This window comes from Bombina bombina, chromosome 4 (genome assembly GCF_027579735.1).
Source record: "Bombina bombina isolate aBomBom1 chromosome 4, aBomBom1.pri, whole genome shotgun sequence".
NCBI classification, from domain to species: domain Eukaryota; kingdom Metazoa; phylum Chordata; class Amphibia; order Anura; family Bombinatoridae; genus Bombina; species Bombina bombina.
In genome coordinates this window covers 722,701,319-722,723,069 of record NC_069502.1, presented here as the reverse complement: position 1 = coordinate 722,723,069, position 21,751 = coordinate 722,701,319, and the positions used below count along the sequence as shown (strand labels likewise).

At 40.9% G+C, this 21,751-nt stretch overlaps 1 protein-coding gene across 1 annotated transcript in view; it reads left to right on the top strand.

Moving 5' to 3' along the window:
* Positions 1-21,751, top strand: part of LOC128656779 (deleted in malignant brain tumors 1 protein-like) — a 269,497-nt gene that overhangs the window by 42,096 nt on the left and 205,650 nt on the right. Inside the window, 2 exon segments of the mRNA XM_053710923.1 lie at positions 12,895-12,924; positions 13,428-13,460. Coding sequence (XP_053566898.1) covers positions 12,895-12,924; positions 13,428-13,460 — 63 coding nt within the window.

Here is a 21,751-nt window from a genome sequence, read left to right as displayed (position 1 = left end):
CTCTCCTCTCCCCTTCTCCCCCCTCTCTCTCTCACCCCTCTCTCTCTCACCCTCTCTCATCCTCTCTCCCCCTCTCTCTCTTTCCCCCCTCTCTCTCTCCCCCCTCTCTCTCTACCCGCTTTCTCTTGCTCCCCCATCTCCCCCTCTCTCTCTTTCCCCTTCTCTCTTTCCCCCTCTCTATCTCCCCCTCCCTCTCTATCCCCCTTTCTCTCCCCCTCTCTCTATCTCCCCCCTCTCCCCCCTCTCTCTATCTCCCCCTCTCTCTATCTCCCCCCTCTCTCTATCCCCCCCTCTCCCCCTCTCTCTATCTCCCCCTCTCTATCTTCCCCCGTCTCTCTATCTCCCCCCTCTCTATCTCCCCCCCCTCTCTCTATCTCCCCCCTCTCTCCCTCTCTCTATCTCCCCCCTCTCTCCCTCTCTCTATCTCCCCCCTCTCTCCCTCTCTCTATCTCCCCCCTCTCTCCCTCTCTCTATCTCCCCCCCTCTCTCCCTCTCTCTATCACCCCCCCTCTCTCCCTCTCTCTATCTCCCCCCCTCTCTCCCTCTCTCTATCTCCACCCCTCTCTCTATCTCCCCCCCTCTCCACCCCTCTCTTTATCTCCCCCCTCTCCCCCACTCTATATCTCCCCCCTCTCTCTATCTCCCCCCTCTCTCTCTCCCCCTCTCTTCTTTTGCACTCTCTTTTCCCCTCTCTTTTGCTCTCTCTTTCCCCCCTCTTATTTTCTCTCTCCCCCTCTATTTTGCTCTCTCTCCCCCCTCTCTTGCTCTTTCCCCTCTCTTATCCTATCTTTAGCTCTTTTCCATCTCTTTTGTTCTCTCCCCCTCTTTCTATCTCTCCCCCATCTCTATCTCTCTCCCCTCGCCTGCCCGCCCCCTTCATGCCAGACTCTGCCCCCTTCATGTCCGGCCACGCCTACTTATGCCCACACCGCAGATCAGGTAGGGACTCTAAGGCCAGGTGTGTTTGTCCTCGTGCTGTCTCTACTGTGCATGACAGATTCGGACAAACACACTTGGCCTTTTATATTATAGGATAAACTACCAATAGCCCTTAAAAGGGCAATTTGTAGGGCATTGCCCTGAAGCAATCAGCTCTTTTACCTACAAAATTACAAAGTCCTCCCTAACAGTAAACCCCCCACCCAACCAACCCCTCAAAATATAAAAAACAAAGTCTAAAAAAACCTAAGCTACCCATTGCCCCTAAAGGGGCATTTGTATGGGCATTGCCCATACAAATCATCTGCCGCACACTCAAGCTTGAATGTAAGGTACCCATTTTATATTAAGGTACCTTTGCATTCCTATTGGCTAAAATATTCAAATAAGCCAATAGGATGAGAGATGCTTAAATCCTATTGGCTGTTCAAATCAGCAGCTTATCGCACCATAACGCACAACAAAAGAAGGTTTTTATAAAACTTGTAATAGCACTATGGAGAATGAGATACCTCTCATTTTTTGTGTTATGCACCGGGTTTAGCGCACAACCTGTAATCTTGGTGAGTGTGAGTTATGTATGGCTAGATTGCCAATTGAAGAATAGTTCAAACCATTAGCTCACATAAAAAATACTTTTGAATTGGGTGTCCGGAGCGTGGGGTATTACAATTTCATTGCTATATTAAAAATAAAGTTATAGCGTATCTTCATTAGAATGGATAAATTAAAATCCATCTAAAATATTTATTTCATTCAGGATCTAATTATACCTAATTGAAAATGTTAACATCACTTAACTCTGCAGAGGCACAGACAGCATTTCTAAATATGTTTTGTGTATGGCACCATCAATTCTGTAACCAGACAAATCAATTAAAATGCTATTGCACAGAACAGTGGAGTAGGTAAATTTTATTGTAATAGGATGGATTATAGTTAGAGATTTTGCCATTTAATTCCCATCGGCTAGATTACAAGTTTTTGTTAGTAAGACTGTGCGGTGCTAACACTCCTTTTTTCTCACCGCTCACTTAAGACAACGCTGGTATTACGAGTTTTCTGCAAGCCGCCGTTAGCCTCAGAAAAGTGAGCGTTGAGCAAAATTTAGCTCCACATCTCACTGTAATACCAGCGTTGCTTACGGTAGCGGTTAACTGGCTGAACGTGCTCGTGCACGATTTCCTCATAGGAAACAATGGGGCTGAGCTGGCTGAAAAAACCTAACACCTGCAAAAAAAGCAGCGTTCAGCTCCTAACGCAGCCCCATTGTTTCCTATGGGAAATACATTTTATGTCTACACCTAACACCCTAACATGAACCCCGAATCTAAACACCCCTAATCTTACACTTATTAACTCCTAATCTGCCGCCCCCGACATCGTCGCCACCTGCATAATATTATTAACCCCTAATCTGCCGCTCTGGACACCGCCGCCACCTACATTATACTAATGAACCCCTAATCTACTGCTCCCAACATCGCCGAACCCTACATTATATTTATTAACCCCTAATCTGCCCCCCCAACGTCGCCGCAACTATATTAAATTTATTAACCCCTAATCTGACGACGCCAACGTCGCCGCCACTATAATAAATTTATTAACCCCTAAACCTAAGTCTAACCCTAACCCCCCTAACTTAAATATAATTTAAATACATCTAAATAAATTATTCCTATTTAAAACTAAATACTTACCTGTAAAATAAACCCTAAGATAGCTACAATATAACTAATAATTACATTGTAGCTATCTCAGGATTTATTTTTATTTTACAAGCAAGTTTGTATTTATTTTAACTAGGTACAATAGTTATTAAATAGTTATTAACTATTTAATAACTACCTAGCTAAAATAAGTACAAATTTACCTGAAAAATGAACCCTAACCTAAGTTAAAATGACACCTAACACTACACTATCATTAAATTAATTACATAAAATACATACAATTAATTACAATAAATTAAATAAACTAAATTACAAAAAACAACAAACACTAAATTACAGAAAATAAAAAAGAAATTGCAGATATTTTAAACTAATTACACCTAATCTAATCCAATCTAAAACAAAATAAAAAAGCACCCCCAAAATAAAAAAATTCCCTACCCTATACTAAATTACAAATAGCCCTTAAAAGGGCATTTTGCGTGGCATTGCCCCAAAGTAATCGGCTCTTTTACCTGTAAAAAAAAATACAATACCCCCCAACATTAAAACCCACTACCCACACACTCAACCCTACTCTAAAACCCACCCAATCCCCCCTTAATAAAACCTAACACTAACCCCCTGAAGATCACCCTACCTTGAGACATTTTCACCTAGCTGTGCACAAGTGGACCTCCAGAGGGGCAGAAGTCTTCATCCGATCTGGCCAGAAGAGGACATCCAGACCGGCAGAAGTCTTCATCCAGACGGCATCTTCAATCTTCTTCCATCCGGAGCGGAGCGGGTCCATCTTGAAGACATCCGACGCAGAGCATCCTCTTCCATCCGACAGCGACTGAAGAATGAAGGTTCCTTTAAGTGACGTCATCCAAGATGGCATCCCTTCAATTCCGATTGGCTGATAGAATTAAAGTAGGAAAAATACTATTGGCTGATGCAATCAGCCAATAGAATTGAGCTTGCATTCTATTGGCTGATTGGAACAGCCAATAGAATGCAAGCTCAATCCTATTGGCTGATTGGATCAGCCAATAGGATTTAACTTCAATTCTATTGACTGATTGCATCAGCCAATAGGATTTTTCCTACCTTAATTCCGATTGGCTGATAGGATGCTATCAGCCAATCGGAATTGAAGGGACTCCATCTTGGATGACGTCACTTAAAGGAACCTTCATTCTTCAGTCGCCGTCGGATGGAAGAGGATGCTCCACGTCGAATGTCTTCAAGATGGACCCGCTCCGCTCCGGATGGAAAAAAGATAGAAGATGCCTCCTGGATGAAGACTTCTGCCGGTCTGGATGTCCTTTTCTGGCCGGATCGGAGGAAGACTTCTGCTGGTCTGGAGGTCCACTTGTGCCCGGCGGGGTGAAGACAGCTCAAGGTAGGGTGATCTTCAGGGGGTTAGTGTTAGGTTTTCTTAAGGGGGGATTGGGTGGGTTGTGTGGGTGATGGGTTTTAATGTTGGGGGGTATTGTATTTTTTTTTACAGGTAAAAGAGCTGATTACTTTGGGGCAATGCCCCGCAAAAGTTCCTTTTAAGGGCTATTTGTAATTTAGTATAGAGTAGGGATTTTTTTTTATTTTGGAGGGACTTTTTTATTTTGTTAGGGGGATTAGATTAGGTTAATTAGTTTAAAATATCTGTAATTTCTTTTTTATTTTCTGTAATTTAGTGTTTGTTGTTTTTCGTAATTTAGTTTATTTAATTTAATTGTAATTAATTGTAGGTATTTTATGTAATTAATTTAATGATAGTGTAGTGTTAGGTGTAATTTTAACTTAGGTTAGGGTTTATTTTACAGGTAAATTTGTACTTATTTTAGCTAGGTAGTTATTAAATAGTACCTAGTTAAAATAAATTAAAGCTTGCCTGTAAAATAAAAATAAATCCCGAGATAGCTACAATGTAACTATTAGTTATACTGTAGCTATCTTAGGGTTTATTTTACAGGTAAGTATTTAGTTTTAAATAGGAATAATTTATTTAGATGTATTTAAATTATATTTAAGTTAGGGGGGTTAGGGTTAGGATTAGACTTAGGTTTAGGGGTTAATAAATGTATTATAGTGGCAGCGGCAGATTGGGGGTTAATTAATTTAATATAGTTATGGTGACGTGGGGGGGGGAGATTAGGGGTTAATAAATATAATGTAGGGTTCGGCAATGTTTGGGGCAGTAGATTAGGGGTTCATTAGTATAATGTAGGTGGCGGCGGTGTCCGGAGCGGCAGATTAGGGGTTAATAATATTATGAAAGTGGTGACGATGTCGGGGGCATCAGATTAGTGGTTAATAAGTGTAAGATTAGGGGTGTTTAGACTCGGGGTTCATGTTAGGGTGTTAGGTGTAGACATAAAAAGTATTTCCCCATAGGAAACAATGGGGCTGAATTAGGAGCTGAACGCTGCTGGGTTTTTTTCAGCCAGCTCAGCCCCATTGTTTCCTATGGGGAAATCGTGCACAAGCACGTTACACCAGCTTACCGCTGACTTAAGCAACGCTGGTATTGAGCTGAGATGTGGAGCTAAATTTTGCTCAATGCTCCCTTTTCTGAGGCTAACGCCGGCTTGCAGAAAACTCATAATACCAGCGTTGTCTTAAGTGAGCGGTTAGAAAAAAAGGCTTGTTAGCCCCGCACAGCCTTACCGACAAAAACTCGTAATCTAGCCAATTATTATTCCCCTGCTGCTGTCCAATTCACTGATACATATTTAAGTTAAACTTTCCATTACTCACGCTTCGCAAGAGCACAAAAGAGACAGAAATGTTCAATGAGGACTGTGTATTTCTGTCCTATGCTCGCCCAGTAGGAATGTGGAACAGTGAGCTTGCAAATGTGCAGTAGGATAATGGGCTGATGACTGTGTGCATGCACATTCGGAACATGTGGGGTTTTTCAGCTATCATTTAAAAAATGCTTGAGATGACAAAGTTGAAAAAAAAAAACACTTTTACATGTATAAGCATTGCATGCCACCACATATTACATAAAATGTACAGCATGTCATTAAATAAAGCTCCCTGAGGCCTCTAATAATATACAACAAATGTATTTATGTATTTGTTTAACATGTTACACTGCTTAGTTAGAAATTAACTCACTGACGGCTAGATTACGAGTTTGGCGTTATGAGTGAAAAAGCAGCGTTATGGGTTTTAACACTGCTTTTTCACTCCCGCTGGTATTACGAGTCTTGCAGGTTTAGGGGCACCGCACACTTTTTTGGCCGTACCGCAAATTAACTTACGCAATTAGCGTAAAGTCTTTTTCAATGGAACTTCCATAGCGCCGGTATTACAAGCTTTTTCTGGGAGGCCAAAAAGTGAGCGGTACAGCCTATCCCGCAAGATTCATATTGCAATCTAAAGTCAGTAGTTATGAGTTTTACGCTACAAAGCTGTAGCATAAAACTCATAACTAAAGTGCTACAAAGTACACTAACACCCATAAACTAACTATTAACCCCTAAACCGAGGCCCTCCTGCATCGCAAACACTAAAATAAAATTATTAACTCCTAATCTGCCGCTCCGGACATCGCCGCCACTATAATAAACATATTAACCCCTAAACCGCCACACTCCCGCCTTGCAAATACTAGTTAAATATTATTAACCCCTAATCTGCTAGGTAGAATAGTTACCAAATAGATATTAAATATTCATTAACTACCTAGTTAAAATAAATACAAATTTACCTGTAAAATAAAACCTAGCCTGTCTTACACTAACACCTAACATTACACTACAATTAAATAAATTAAATTAATCAAATACAATTACCTAAATTGCAAAAAAAAAAACCACTAAATTACACAAAATAAAAAAAAGACATTATCAGATATTTAAACTAATTACACCTAATCTAATAACCCTATCAAAATACCCCCCCCCCAAAAAAAATAACCCCACTAGCCTAAACTAAACTACCAATAGCCCTTAAAAGGGCCTTTTGCAGGGCATTGCCCCAAAGAAATCAGCTCTTTTACTTATAAAAAAAATATACATACAACCCCCCAACAGTAAAACCCACCACCCACACAACCAACCCCCCAAATAAAATCTAAGCTCCCCATTGCCCTGAAAAGGGCATTTGTATGGGCATTGCCCTTAAAAGGGCATTTAGCTCTTATTTTCAGCCCAAAAGCCCTAATCTAAAAATAAAACCCACCCAAAAAACCCTTAAAAAACCTAACACTAACCCCCGAAGATCCACTTACAGTTTTGAAGACCGGACATCCATCCTCAACGAAGCCGGGAGAAGTCTTCATCCAAGCGGCATCTTCTATCTTCATCCATCTGGCGTGGAGAGGCTCCATCTTCAAGACATCCGGTGCGGAGCATCCTCTTCTTCCGACGACTAACAACGAATGAATGTTCCTTTAAATGACGTCATCCAAGATGGCATCCCTTGAATTCTGATTGGCTGATAGAATTCTATCAGCCAATCGGAATTAAAGGTGAAAAAATCCTATTGGCTGATACAATCAGCCAATAGGATTGAGCTTCAATCCTATTGGCTGATACAATCAGCCAATAGGATTGAGCTCGCATTCTATTGGCTGATTGGAACCTTCATACGTCGTTAGTCATCGGAAGAAGAGGATGCTCCGCATCAGATGTCTTGAAGATGGAGCTGCTCCAGCCGGATGGATGAAGATAAAAGATGCCGTCTGGATGAAGACTTCTGCCCGTCTGGAGGACCACTTCTGCTGGCTTGGATGAAGACATCTCCCGGCATCGTTGAGGACTTCTTGCCGTTCTGATGAAGACTTCTCCCGGCTTCGTTGAGGATGGATGTTCGGTCTTCAAAACTGTAAGTGGATCTTCGGGGGTTAGTGTTAGGTTTCTTTAAGGGTTTTTTGGGTGGGTTTTATTTTCAGATTGGGGCTTTTGGACTGAAAAAGAGCTAAATGCCCTTTTAAGGGCAATGCCCATACAAATGCCCTTTTCATGGCAATGTGGAGCTTAGTTTTTTTTAGTTAGGATTTTATTTGGGGGGTTGGTTGTGTGGGTGGTGGGTTTTACTGTTAGGGGGTTGTTTGTAATTTTTTTTTACAGGCAAAAGAGCTGATTTCTGTGGGGAATGCCCAGCAAAAGGCCCTTTTAAGGGCTATTGGTAGTTTAGTTTAGGCTAGAGTTTTTTTTTATTTTAGGGGGGCTTTTATTTTAGGGGGGGGGGCTTTTTATTTTGATAGGGCTATTAGATTAGGTGTAATTAGTTTAAATATCTGATCATTTCTTTTTTTTATTTTGTGTAATTTCGTGTGGTTTTTTGTAATTTAGGTAATTGTATTTATTTAATTTAATTTATTTAATTGTAGTGTAATGTTAGGTGTTAGTGTAAGACTGGTTAGGTTTTATTTTACAGGTAAATTTGTATTTATTTTAACTAGGTAGTTAGTAAATAGTTAATAACTATTTAGTAACTATTCTACCTAGTTAAAAGAAATACAAACTTGCCTGTAAAATAAAAATAAGCCCTAAGATAGCTACAATGTAACTATTAGTTCAATTGTAGCTAGGTAAGTATTTAGCTTTAAATAGGAATTATTTAGGTAATGATATTAGGTTTTATTTAGATTTATTTTAATTATATTAAAGTTAGAGGGTGTTAGGGTTAGGGTTTAGGGGTTAATAAATTTAGTATAGTGGCGGCGATGTTGGGGGTGGCAGATTAGGGGTTAATAAATGTAGGTAGGTGGCGGCGATGTTAGGGGCGGCAGATTAGGGGTTAATAATATTTAACTAGTGTTTGCGAGGCTGGAGTGCGGCAGTTTAGAGGTTAATATGTTTATTAAAGTGGCGGCGATGTCCGGAGCGGCAAATTAGGGGTTAATAAGTATAATGTAGGTGTCGGTGATGTCGGGGGCAGCAGATTAGGGGTTAATAAGTGTAAGATTAGGGGTGTTTAGACTCGGGGTTCATGTTAGGGTGTTAGGTGTAAACATAAATGTAGTTTCCCCATAGGAACCAATGGGGCTGCGTTACAGAGCACCTATAAGAAATACTAGCCTATGAAGATCTCCAGTGTGCATATTTGTTAGTCCCTTAGTATATCATCATCCCAGAACTCGAAAGAAATTTAATACATTTGTCTTACTGTAAGGTTCTTTGAAATGTTCTTGAATCTATGCCACTGTATTGCACATACAGTATTTTGTATGTCCCTACCATTCTGAGAATGACCATTTGCCCAACATATAAGGGAAGAAAAAGGATTGCATGGCACATTCAGTCATCAAGACAGAAGAATGTGGATTAAATCAAATTCAATTTACATAATTAACAAGTACATAAAAAGACAATGCAATAGCACTTACTCTGAATTTCAAATAAGCAGTAGATTTTTTTCTGACAAATTTATTTTTTCTCCCATTTTCCAACCTCCCTATATTATGTGACAGACATCAGCCAATCACAGACTAATATGCATATACCCTATGAGCTTGTGCACATGCTCAGTAGGATCTTGTTCCTCAGAAAATGTGCAAATAAAATGAAAGTAAATTGGAAATTGCCTTAAAACTGCACACTCTATCTGAATCATAAAAGTTGGTGGTTTTACTTGTGGGTGAAGTAGGGGCCTAAATACCAGAAAGATTGCCTTAATGCTGTGGAGGTAAATGATGCACCTGTACTAGAAACTAGAAATAGATTTAGGAGCAGTGGCGGTTCTGCATGGGGGCCTACAGGAGACCCTGTAAAAATGTACCTGGCTCCCCATGTGCCCCCCCCCCCCCCTGAGTTAGCCACTGAGATGACTTAATAATATACATACAGGGGACAGACCCAGGGGGGGCCAGATCTAGCATTATTTATGCATGATGATGGGCAGGGCATGGTCCAGAGGCTGCTTTGATGTGTGTAGGCACTACTGGCACTAGTTTGGGCAGTTCAGAGAGCTTGAGTCAAGTTACGCAGCTGCGCCTGCCTGCTGCGCATCGGCACTCCACTTTAGCGTGTGTAAGTAACAGCCTCCCCGCCTATCTGACTGGCTAGAGACTGACTCACTGTCACTGCATCACGTACACAGTCTGAGTTTGACTGTCAGTCTGACATACATAATATATATATGTGTGTATATATATATATATATATACATATATGTGTGTGTGTATGTATATGTGTAAATAAATATATATATATATATATATATATATATATATATATATATATAATTTGTTTCAGTTTTTTAATGTGCCCCTCTGATTAAACACTGGCCCCACCTTGGCCACCCCCAGTAAAATTTGTCTAGAGCCGCCACTGTTTAGGAGATCAATAGAATGAAAAGGGAACAATTGAGGTTTGGGTGGTAAAGTGTGCAAAGGGTTAACACCATGAAAGGAGCTTGTACTGTAAATGTAAGAGGGATCACATAGATTACAGTATGCATGTTCCTATTGATTAGAAAATCCCTCTGATATAGAACAAACATTCTAATGATTTTAAACAGAAAACACCATTAAAGTCTATAAGGATTTTTGTAGATAAGTCATTTGATTCATTTTATAAAATAATTATTATTGACAATGAAGGCAAGGCTATAGTAGTGAGGGACTTTAATGTGCCTGATGTAGACTGGGAAGTATAAACTGAAATCTTTCAAGGGAGTCTATTGAAGAACTAGTAAAAGAACCAACATGTAAAGGAGCTAAACAATATTTCGTATTACAAACAGGGATAAAGTATCTGAAGTCTCTGTAGATGAGAAATTAGCCTCTAGTGATCATTATTAGTCTGTATGGCTTAAAAGGATACAGAACCCAATTTTTTTTTTATTTTATGATTCAGATAGAGCATGCAATATAACGCAAATTTCTAATTTACTCCTATTATCAATTTGTCTTCATTCTCTTGGTATCTTTATTTGAAAAAGCAGGAATGTAAGCTTACGAGCTGGCCCATCTTTGGTTCAGCACCTGAGTAGCGCTTGCTGATTAGTGGCTACATTTATATTATGTATGTTTTTTCTTTTCACTGATCCCTGTTCCCCAGAACAAAATAACCCTTGATAACCAATCACAAACTAATATTCAGATATGGCACAAACTCTCGCCTAGATTACGAGTTTTGTCTGTAATGGTGTGTGGGGCTAACAAGCATTTTTTTCTCACCGCTCACTTAAAGGGACAGTCAAGTATAAATTAAACTTTCATTATTCAGATAGGACTTTTAATTTTAATTGACTTTCCAATTTACTTTTATCATCAAATTTGCTTTTTTCTCTTGGTATTCTTAGTTTAAACTAAACATAGGTAGGCTCATATGCTAATTTCTAAGCCTTTGAGGGCTGCCTCTTATCACATGCTTTTTAAATCTCTTTTCAACACAAAGAGACAGAAAGTACACATGGGCTATATAGATAACACTGTGTTCAGGCACAGAAAGTTATTTAAGATCTAGCACAATACAATGCTAAATTTAAGACAATAGATAATAAACAGTCACAGTCATGTGATCAGGGGGCTGGAAGAAGGTTCCTAGATACAAGGTAATCACAAAGGTAAAAATTACATTAATATAACTGTGTTGGTTATGCAAAACTGGGGAATGGGTAATAAAGAGATTATCTATCTTTTAAAACAATAACAATTCTATGGTTGACTGTCCCTTTAAGACAACGCTGGTATTACACGTTTTTACAAACCCGGCGTTAGCCTCAGAAAAGTGAGCGGAGAGCAAAATTTTGCTCCACATCTCACTGTAATACCAGAGCTGCTTAAGTCAGCGGTGAGCTGGTGTAACGTGCTTGTGCACGATTTCCCCATAGGAATCAATGAGGGAGAGCCGGCTGAAAAAAAGTCTAACACTTGCAAAAAAGCAGCGTTCAGCTTCTAACGCAGCCCCATTGATTCCTATGGAGAAATACATTTTATGTCTACACCTAACACCCTAACATGAACCCTGAGTCTAAACACCCCTAATCTTACACTTATTAACCCCTAATCTGCCGGCCCCGACATCGCCGACACCTGCATTATATTATTAACCCCTAATCTGCGCTCCGGACACCGCCACCACCTACATTATTCCTATGAACCCCTAATCTGATGCCCCCAACATCGCCAACACCTACTTTTTATTTATTAACCCCTACTCTGCCACCCCCAATGTCGCCACTACCTAACTACACTTATTAACCCCTAATCTGCCGCCGCCACTATAATAAATATATTAACCCCTAAATCTAAGTCTAACCCTAACCCTAACACCCCCCTAACTTAAATATAATTTAAATAAATCTAAATAAAATTACTCGCCGGAAACAAGGGGTATCATACGAAACTTGATAAATATGCCCCATAAAGTTTAGAGGAGAGAAGGGAAAGAGGTGATATGATAGTATTTTTCAAATATATGAAGGCACTTAATAAAGTGGAAGCAGAAAGAAGTCACAATCTTAAAGAGACAGTTTACTCAAATATTTTCTCCCCTTTAATTTGTTCCCAACGATCAACTTTACCTGCTGGAGTGTATTAAATTGTTTACAAGTATTTCCATTAACCATATATTGGCATTTGAATTACTTTATTTAGCCTGTGGTACCCCCACCCATCCTGAAAGTTTTTGGCCTCAAGGCCAAGCTGTGTTAACCCAGCCAGTAGAAGAAATTACACTATCAGTGGGTTATAGAAGAGGTAATAACATTTTAATTTTCCATTGTTTTCTCCAAGTATTGGCGATTGGTTTATGGACAGATATAAGATAACAAAGCAGGTATATGTACACAATGTGATAAAGTAATGAGATCTGATTATACCTACAAGCTCAACCCATTTTATTAGATTGTGACTTCAAAACACAAAATCAGCAAATTCATATACACTAATAAGGCTTAAAAAAGCAGATATGGTAAAAAAAAGTAATTGGAAACATATTAAGGGAAAATAATTTTATAGTTTACTGTCCCTTTAAGTTAGAGGGTAGCAGATTCAGGATAAATGTGGATGCATTTATTTATAGAAAGGGTGGTGGATTCATGGAACATTTCCAATAGAGGTGGTAAACACAAGGACTGTAAAAAAAAAAAAAAGATCCTGGGGAATGTATAAGGCTATCCTAAGAAAACAGTAACGTAAAATGGTAATTCAGGGTTGTATATTGTTACAGAAGCAACTGTTAAAAATAGGACAATGTCAGCCTGTTGTCTAAACATACAAGATTGGTTACTATTAAGCTGCCATATTGCAAATATTGTATATGGCTAATCACTAGGCAAAACCTTGAGTAAAAAAATGTATTTTATAATGTTTTCATTTTATTACCAACAGTGTCCCTCAGATCAACACAAACAACTCAAGGTAATATCATTTAGTTACATTTAAGATTTAATAAAAATGATGTAAAAAAAAAAAACATGCTAAATACACAAAATAAAATCTAATCAGAAGCATACTTTTATCAAGTTTTTGTATTTTGTAAAAAAATATGCTAATACAAGTTTGTGTTCAAATTCAGAAGCCAAAATTAAAAACAGGACAATGACAGCATAATGCCAGATAGCAGTTTCTAGTAAAACTATTGGGCCCTTTGAGGCTCTTTCTTAAAGTAATAGCTATTACCTTTTATACCTGGTTGCCATTAAGCTGCTATTAATATTTTTGGCTGCTTAGATATTGATCTTATTAAAACTACAATTTGAAGCAAGAGTGTTGCCATCATTTTGCACTATATATGATTGGAAAACAAATCGGTTCTTTACCTATATGTAACTCAGATTGTATATAAGTACACATTGATATCTAGGCAAAGTCTTGAGTGGAAATGTATTTTAATAATAAGGTCTTAATTTTACTGTCTACAGCTTATCCTCTGAGATCAACAATGACATCTCCAGGTAATATCATTTATTTAACTTTAAGATATTAAAAAATATATGGATATGATATAACAAGATAACTTGTTTTTCTTTTACTTCTTTAACAATTTGGTTACAAAGCTTGCATTTGTTTCCTGCAGATAAAAATTTCCGAACTTTGATTAGTATTAGAAATAGGTTAGATCACAATTCTTTAGAAAAGCATATAAGATTTATCTACAAAATCCCCATAGCCTTTAATGGTGTTTCTCTGATAAAAGGCTTTAGAAATGTTTTTTTTTATTTTTTAAATGATTGTTATAAATTCCTTACAGGTCCATCACAATCTTTTAGAAAAGAAAAAAAAAAGTAAAACAATGTAATGGTTTTCAACATAAAATCATGATTATCGTCTATGGAAAATTTTGTGGATAAGTAAATTCAAAAAGATTGTGTTATATCCTAAGGACAGAACAAGGGTGTACACTCTCAGCAGTACTGAGAAACTGAACTTAACACAAAAATGCAGAATAATATGAACTTTGAAAATATAAAGCACTGCTTCTCTATAACCAGTTAAATTAAATTGTTGGCCTTAATTGGCGTATAGAGGGTTTGATTTATGGGGTAGTTCTGGGTTAACGGTACTCATGCCTGATTGTTTAATAATAGTAGATGACAAAGTCATACTTAGTGATGTCGCGAACCTAAAAATTTGGGTTCGTGAACAGCGAACGCAAACTTCCCTAAAAGTTTGCGATTCGGCGAACCGGGCGAACCCCCATTGACTTCAATGGGCAGGCGAATTTTAAAACCCACAGGGACTCTTTCTGGCCACAATAGTGATGAGAAAGTTGTTTCAAGGGGATTAACACCTGGACTGTGGCATGCCGGAGGGGGATCCATGGCAAAACTCCCATGGAAAATTACATAGTTGATGCAGAATCTGGTTTTAAGCCATAAAGGGCATAAATCACCTAACATTCCTAAATTGTTTGGAATAATGTGCTTTAAAACATCAGGTATGATGTTGTATCGATCAGGTATTGTAAGGGTTACGCCCGCTTCACAGTGACAGACCAAACTCCCCATTTAAAGGGACAGTCTACACCAGAATTTTTATTGTTTTAAAAGATAGATAATCCCTTTATTACCCATTTCCCAGTTTTGCATAACTAACACATTTATAATAATATACTTTTAACCTCTATGATTATCTTGTATCTAAGCCTCTGCAAACTGCCTCTTTTTTCAGTTCTTTTGACAGACTTGCAGTCTAGCCAATCAGTGCCTGCTCCCAGATAACTTTTCGTGCACGAGCACAGTGTTATCTATATGAAATACGTGAACTAACACCCTCTAGTGCTGAAAAACTGTTAAAATGCAATCTGAAAGAGGTGGGCTTCAAGGTCTAAGAAATTAGCATATGAGCCTCCTAGGTTAAGCTTTCAACTAAGAATACCAAAAGAACAAAGCAAAATTGGTGATAAAAGTAAACTGGAAAATTGTTTAAAATTACATGCTCTATCTGAATCATGAAAGTTTATTTTGGCCTAGACTGTCCCTTTAACGCACCGCAAACAACCGCAAACAGTCCATTTGAACAACCGCAAACTCCCCATTTGCACAAGGTTGGATAACAAGCTAGCCATGTCCCGTTCCTTGTCCTCACTGATGTCATTGAAGGTCTCTTCCTCCACCCAGCCACGTACAACACCAAGGGTCTCTGAAAGGTGACAACAAGCCCCCTGGGATGCCTGCTGTGTTTGGTCTTCCACCTCCTCAAATCCACCTTCCTCCTCTGACTCCTCTTCTTCAGACTCCTCTCTCTGCGTTGCCTCTCTCTGCGTTATTATAAGGTGTGTTAAGTAGTACTATTCGTATCAGTTTAATCCCTGTTCCGTCCCCTATCATGCCCTGTTCTGTCCCCTATCAGGGGACGTGTATATGGCATGGATTTTAGGAACCGGGAGATGGAAAAAGATGCTTGGTCGGTCCTCCTACTTCAAATCTGGGGCACTGCGCGTGCAATCTATTCTGCCACCAGATGGGAGTGGTGTGTTAAGTAGTACTATTCCTATCAGTTTAATCCCTGTTATGTGTCTTTTTTTTATTGGTTTGGTTTTTGAAGCCACAGTGCTGCACCAGAGGCCAGAAAAATTAGGCATGTACACATGCCTGAAAAATTAGGTATTGTTGCAGCCGCTGCTGTAGCAGCGGCCAGAAAAATTGATGTTTGTTTCCCAGGCAGAAAGTGCCCTAAAACATTGCGGCTTGAACCCTAGTTGGTGGCGGATAAGTCACGCAAGTCATCCGGCATTCGAAGATAAAATACAGCACCGTGTGAACCATTTTTAGCCCAAGGCAGCTCATCTCATCAGGCCTTTTTTACTCGAATGTATCGCCCAATGTCAGTCCCTTCGGGATCCATCCCTCATTCATCTTAATAAAGGTGAGGTAATCTAGACTTTTTTGACCTAGGCGACTTCTCTTCTCAGTGACAATACCTCCTGCTGCCCAGAAGGTCCTTTCTGACAGGACACTTGAAGCGGGGCAGGCCAGAAGTTCTATCGCAAATTGGGATAGCTCAGGCCACAGGTCAAGCCTGCACCCTCAGTAGTCAAGGGGTTCATCGCTCCTCTGAGTGTCGAGATCTGCAGTTAAGGCGAGGTAGTCTGCGACCTGTCAGTCGAGTCATTCTCTGAGGGTGGACCCCGAAGGGCTGTGGCAATTAAAAATCTCTGCATGTCGGGGGCGGAGCCAAGCCTTGCTGGGACATGGCTGCTTTCTTGTGAAGCTCCGGAGCTGTTGCTGCTCACACAACAGGAGCCGTCATGGTGGGGACCCTGACTGACATTTAACAATGCTCCCAATTATTCCCTCGAGATAGAGAGCAGCCCAGAACCTTTATTCCATCCCACCCCCCTCTCCACCCCACTCGAAAAGTCTGAAACACACCGCATTAAGAAAGCCCGATCGCCATCTTGGACCGGACTATCCACTATTTGCGGCCTCTGGTGTTCCCCTCATCCGAGCTTTACTCTGTGCCTCTCATGGTGCGCTCGCACTAATCCCCGGTTTCTGAGATCGGGTGACAAGATCCCGGAGCCGGTCCAGCAAGTTACATCCTATCGTACGGCACTATCGGGGACACGCCGCAGATCCATACGCGCTGCACCCACGTGGCACGCTAAGGGCCCAGAAGACACAGAGAGGCAACGGGGGCTGCGGGAGCTCTAACTCCAGTCGGAGCACACTCACAAGCCACAGGTGAGGTTACATAGTACTTGCAAGCATTACTTCACAACGGGGGTTGAGAGGGAGGGAGCCTTTAATCTCCCACACGCCAGAACAGCTTAACAACGGCTTGAATCCCCACATTCGGCCTCATAATCTAACAGCTCTCCTGGGGGCGATTTCTACAGGCCACATAGCAACACTTGGCTACCGGAATACAGCTGCAAGCCTAATCTATAAACAGCTATTTCATAACATAGTAGCCTTAATAAACTTTGCTGTCTATTTGGGGCCTAACTGACTTGGTCTATACAGAGACATTTAATACTTGAAGGGACTGGGCCCAATACAGACACATATAGGACCTCCTCACTTTTTCCAGAGGAGTGTGGGATCTGGGGGGCTCCACGTTGACCTCCACATTTAAAACAAGATGTCACAACGCAAGGGGCCAAAACCTGACAAGAACAACAAACTAGCAGTCTCCACGCCCTCAGTTTCTGTTTTTTTCCAACCCTCAGAGTCATGTTCATCAGATTCTTCTCTGCCACAAGATCAGCCTTCCACTGAGATGCAGCTAGAATATACTCCCTCACAATATAAATCACTGTTGGCTCTCCCTTCACAAATTGCGGATCTCCCCTCCAAATCAGATTTTGAGTCATTGAAGTCATTTATCAAAGGAGAAATGAGGGATCTAAAAAAGGACTTGAATGATATGAGCTCCAGACTTGACTACATTGAAGAGGGCCAAGAGACGCTTAACTCTATGGTCAGCACCAATACTCAACAGCTCTCCATTCAAGACTCAATGGTGCAGGCCTTACAGGAGAAACTGGAGGACCTGGACAATCGTGGGAGACGGAACAACCTTAGGATTAGAGGTATACCTGAGGAGATCTCCCCAGAGCAGCTAAAATCTTATGTCAAGGACCTGTTCCACTTCCTAAACCCTAGGTCACCTCCACTACTAAACGATGAAATTGAACGGATCCATAGAGCGCTGAGACCTCCATCTAAGCCTCCTAACCCACCTAGAGATGTGATTATGAGGTTCTTAAGATTCACTTCTAAAGAAGAAGTGTGGCAGGCGGCGAGATCCAGGAGATCCATTACCTTTAAAGACCACACCCTACAAATTTTCCAGGACCTCTGCCTCCAAACCATCCAGAGGAGAAGGGAAGTCCGGTTTCTCACCAAAGCTCTGCAAGAACACAACATTAGATATAGGTGGGGCTACCCCTTCAGTCTGATCATTACCCACAACGGATCACAGATCATCTACAAAACTTTCCACGACCTAGACAACGTTTCCAAAAAACTGAACATCACCATTGTTCCCCCAGATGAGGACGTCCTCGAGACTGCATCAAGGCATCCAGAAAAAACCAAAGATCCTCCTAGGGAACAACGCCCTCAATGGAATAAAGTCCTCCCCAAGAAAAGGAAGACTGAGTCCACATCTTCAGGTCCGTCACGGCCACAAGACACTTCCTAACTGTATTGACTGGCGCTGTTTGCTAGGCCACATATCCCCTGTTACTGAGGATAGTGGTCCGTGCTGGGGAGCTCTCCCTGGCCTATATCCTTCTGGAATGTTCCTGATCGTGGGTCGAGGGGTAAGAACTTAACTTATGCTGAAACAGTTATGTTTTTGTTCACTGGGACTTTGTTGTTGTAGCCCTGCTGCATGTTATTGTTTTGCCCTCTTTCCTCCCATTTGTTATCTCCCCTCACAGGTAACTAGACTAGTCTCATGGACATTGGGCAGAATTCAGCTTAATATATGTCATATAAACTTTGTCGGGACTGGGTGTTATCAATTTCAAGGGCTAATGATGATGTAACTATGATCAACACAGTCTCAGTCCCCCATCCCCCATGCACTCCTTTTTCCCCCAAACCCTCCTTTACCTCACCCCTCTTACCCTTCCCATTCACTCCTCCCGTTTCCCCCCTCCTTTTGTTACTGAGGATAGTGGTCCGTGCTGGGGAGCTCTCCCTGGCCTATATTCATCTGGACTGTTCCTGATCGTGAGCCAAGGGGTAAAGACTTAACTTATGTTGAAACAGTTGTGTTTTTGTTCATTGGGACTTTGTTGTTTTAGCCCTGCTGCATGTTACTGTTTGCCCTTTTTCCTCCCATTTGTTATCTACCATCACAGGTAACTAGACTAGTCTCATGGACATTGGGCAGAATTCAGCTTAATATATGTCATATAAACTTTGTCGGGACTGGGTGTTATTAATTTCAAGGGCTAATGATGATGTATCTATGATCAACACAGTCTCAGCCCACCACCCCCCATACACCCCCTTTTCCCCCAATCCCTCCTTTACCTCACCCTCCATACCCTTCCCATTCACTCCTCCCGTCTCCCCCCTCCTTTTACAGGTCCCCACCTGAAACTCCCACATATCTTATGAAAAGATACCTAGAGCGCTATGCAACACCAATTATTCCCCACACAAGGTGTATAGTTCTACAAATACACTACATGTTGGATTTGTTTATAATTCATGTCTACTTTATCTTGTTATGCTTTTTAATATGGAATATGTGATGTCTCATGCTTTTTACTGGTCAATGTTCAAATCTATCTTGCTTTGCAAAATTGAAGTATGCTTGCTATATGAATCTTTATATATACAGAAATACATTTTAGTAGATGGATAGGTCTAATCTTAAAATTCTTTCCCACAATGTTAAGGGGCTTAACATCCCACAAAAGAGAACCATCGCTCTTAAAGACTACAAAAGGCTTAATTGCGATATTGTAATGCTACAAGAGACCCATTTCAAACGGGGGCGGGAACCTCATGCCTCCTTTAAGAAATTTGGAACAGCATTTTTCTCCTCCAATAGTTCCAAACATAATGGAGTTTGCACAATAATTAATAAGAACCTCCCCTTCCAAGTGAATTCAATAGATAAGGATAAACAGGGAAGGTACCTGATTATCTCTGGGCTTTTGCACAGCAAACCTATAACTCTAGTCAACATATACGCCCCTAGTTCGGATGCCCTTGGTTTCTTTCAGCAGTTATGTAACAAGCTCCTGGAGTCCTCTAAGGGTAGTCTAATTGTTGGAGGCGACTTCAATATTGCCCTAGACCCAACAGTGGATTGCTCGGCCGGCACCTCGGCCGTACCCACCAAAACCCTAAAATTCATTAGGTCCAAGTTAACTTCCCTGGCCTTGCATGATGTCTGGCGACTCCACCACCCACTCGAGAAAAACTTCACCTTTTACTCTCACCCACACCAAAGCTATTCTAGAATAGATTACATACTAACAGATGTCACTAGCCTGGTCCGCGCCCGGCACTCCGAAATACACCCAATAACGTGGTCTGACCATGCTATGGTTAGCTGCACATTTAATTATTCCATAGGTGCCCATCAATCAAGATCCTGGAGATTAGACGAGTCCCTATTAAAGGACCCATTGATACGGATTCACATAACTAAGGCCATCGAGGACTACTTTAAGATAAATAATACCCCAGACGTATGCCAGCAACACATATGGAACGCACACAAATGCGTCCTCAGGGGTGAGCTGATTGCTCTTAAAGCGGCCAGCATAAAACAACAACAATATTACTTAACATCCCTACTTACTGACTTAAACAAACTCCAAGAAATACATAAACTATTCCCGAAAGACCGATCTCTCCTAGAAAGCCTAGAACACAAACGCTCACAGCTTAACTGCTATCTGGGGAAGGAAGCCAAACGCAATGCACTCTTCCTTAAGAAAACATTCTACGAAGGTGCTAACAAACAGGGCAAACTCCTAGCTAGGCAGCTCAGAAGAAAAACCCTCAGCAGATATATTATGCACATTAAGGACGATAAGGGAAATGACTGGCACACATCAAAAGACATAGCTGACAGCTTCAGGCACTACTACCACTCACTGTATAACCTGTCCACAGACGTACACCCCCCTACACATACGGCAATTCAAGGCTACTTGGCTCAACTGCACCTTCCCCAAATTAGTGACGACCAGAGATCCAACCTGGACTCCCCCATCTCGATAGAAGAAGTCAAATTAGCTATTAAAACATTGAAAACGGGTAAATCCCCAGGTCCAGACGGATTTAGCAATACCTACTACACAACATTCAGAGATATCCTGATACCCCATCTCTTAGCATACTTTCAAAGTATTGATCAAGATAAGCCCTTCCCTCCCACGGCCCTACAAGCCAACGTCACGTTAATCCCAAAGCCGAACAAACCTACCACATCTATCTCTAATTACAGACCGATCTCCCTTCTGAATACAGATATAAAGATCTTCGCTAAGGTCATAGCCAATAGACTTAATCCAATACTCCCCCATATTATACATCGTGACCAAGTTGGCTTTGTACCTTACCGAGAAGCTAGGGACAATACGGTGCGCAACCTACACCTTCTTTGGCACGCCAAGACAAATCATATCCCCTCCCTCTGGATTTCCACTGATGCAGAAAAGGCCTTCGATAGAGTCGGATGGCCTTTTCTTAAGGCAACCTTGCAGGCCTTTGGCTTTGGTGATAAAATGCTGTATAGAATCTTTGCGTTATATAATAAACCTAGCGCCAGAATAGCCCTTAACGGAATTCTATCACCCACATTTCAAATTACAAACGGCACCAGGCAAGGTTGCCCCCTGTCTCCTTTGCTTTTCACATGCCTCATTGAAACTCTAGCGACCAAAATTAGATCCAATAGACAAATCCGGGGCTTGAGAGTGGGAGAGGAGGAATACAAGTTGTCTCTCTTTGCGGACGACATCCTATTCTCCCTACTTGCACCAGTTGAATCAATCCCCCACTTACTCAAGGAATTGGAGGTCTTCCGCAACCTCTCTAATTACAAAATCAATCAAAATAAATCTGAGATGTTAGGGGTAGCCATAGATTCCTCAATGGAAGAAATGATCTCTAAAATCTGCCCATTTAAGTGGAACAAAGCTTCATTAAAATACCTGGGGATACACTTAACAGACAACCCCGAATTGCTACACAAGTTGAATTACTCAGCCATAAAAACTGACTTAATTCGAGACCTCTCATCCTGGACCAGGAAACGTTTA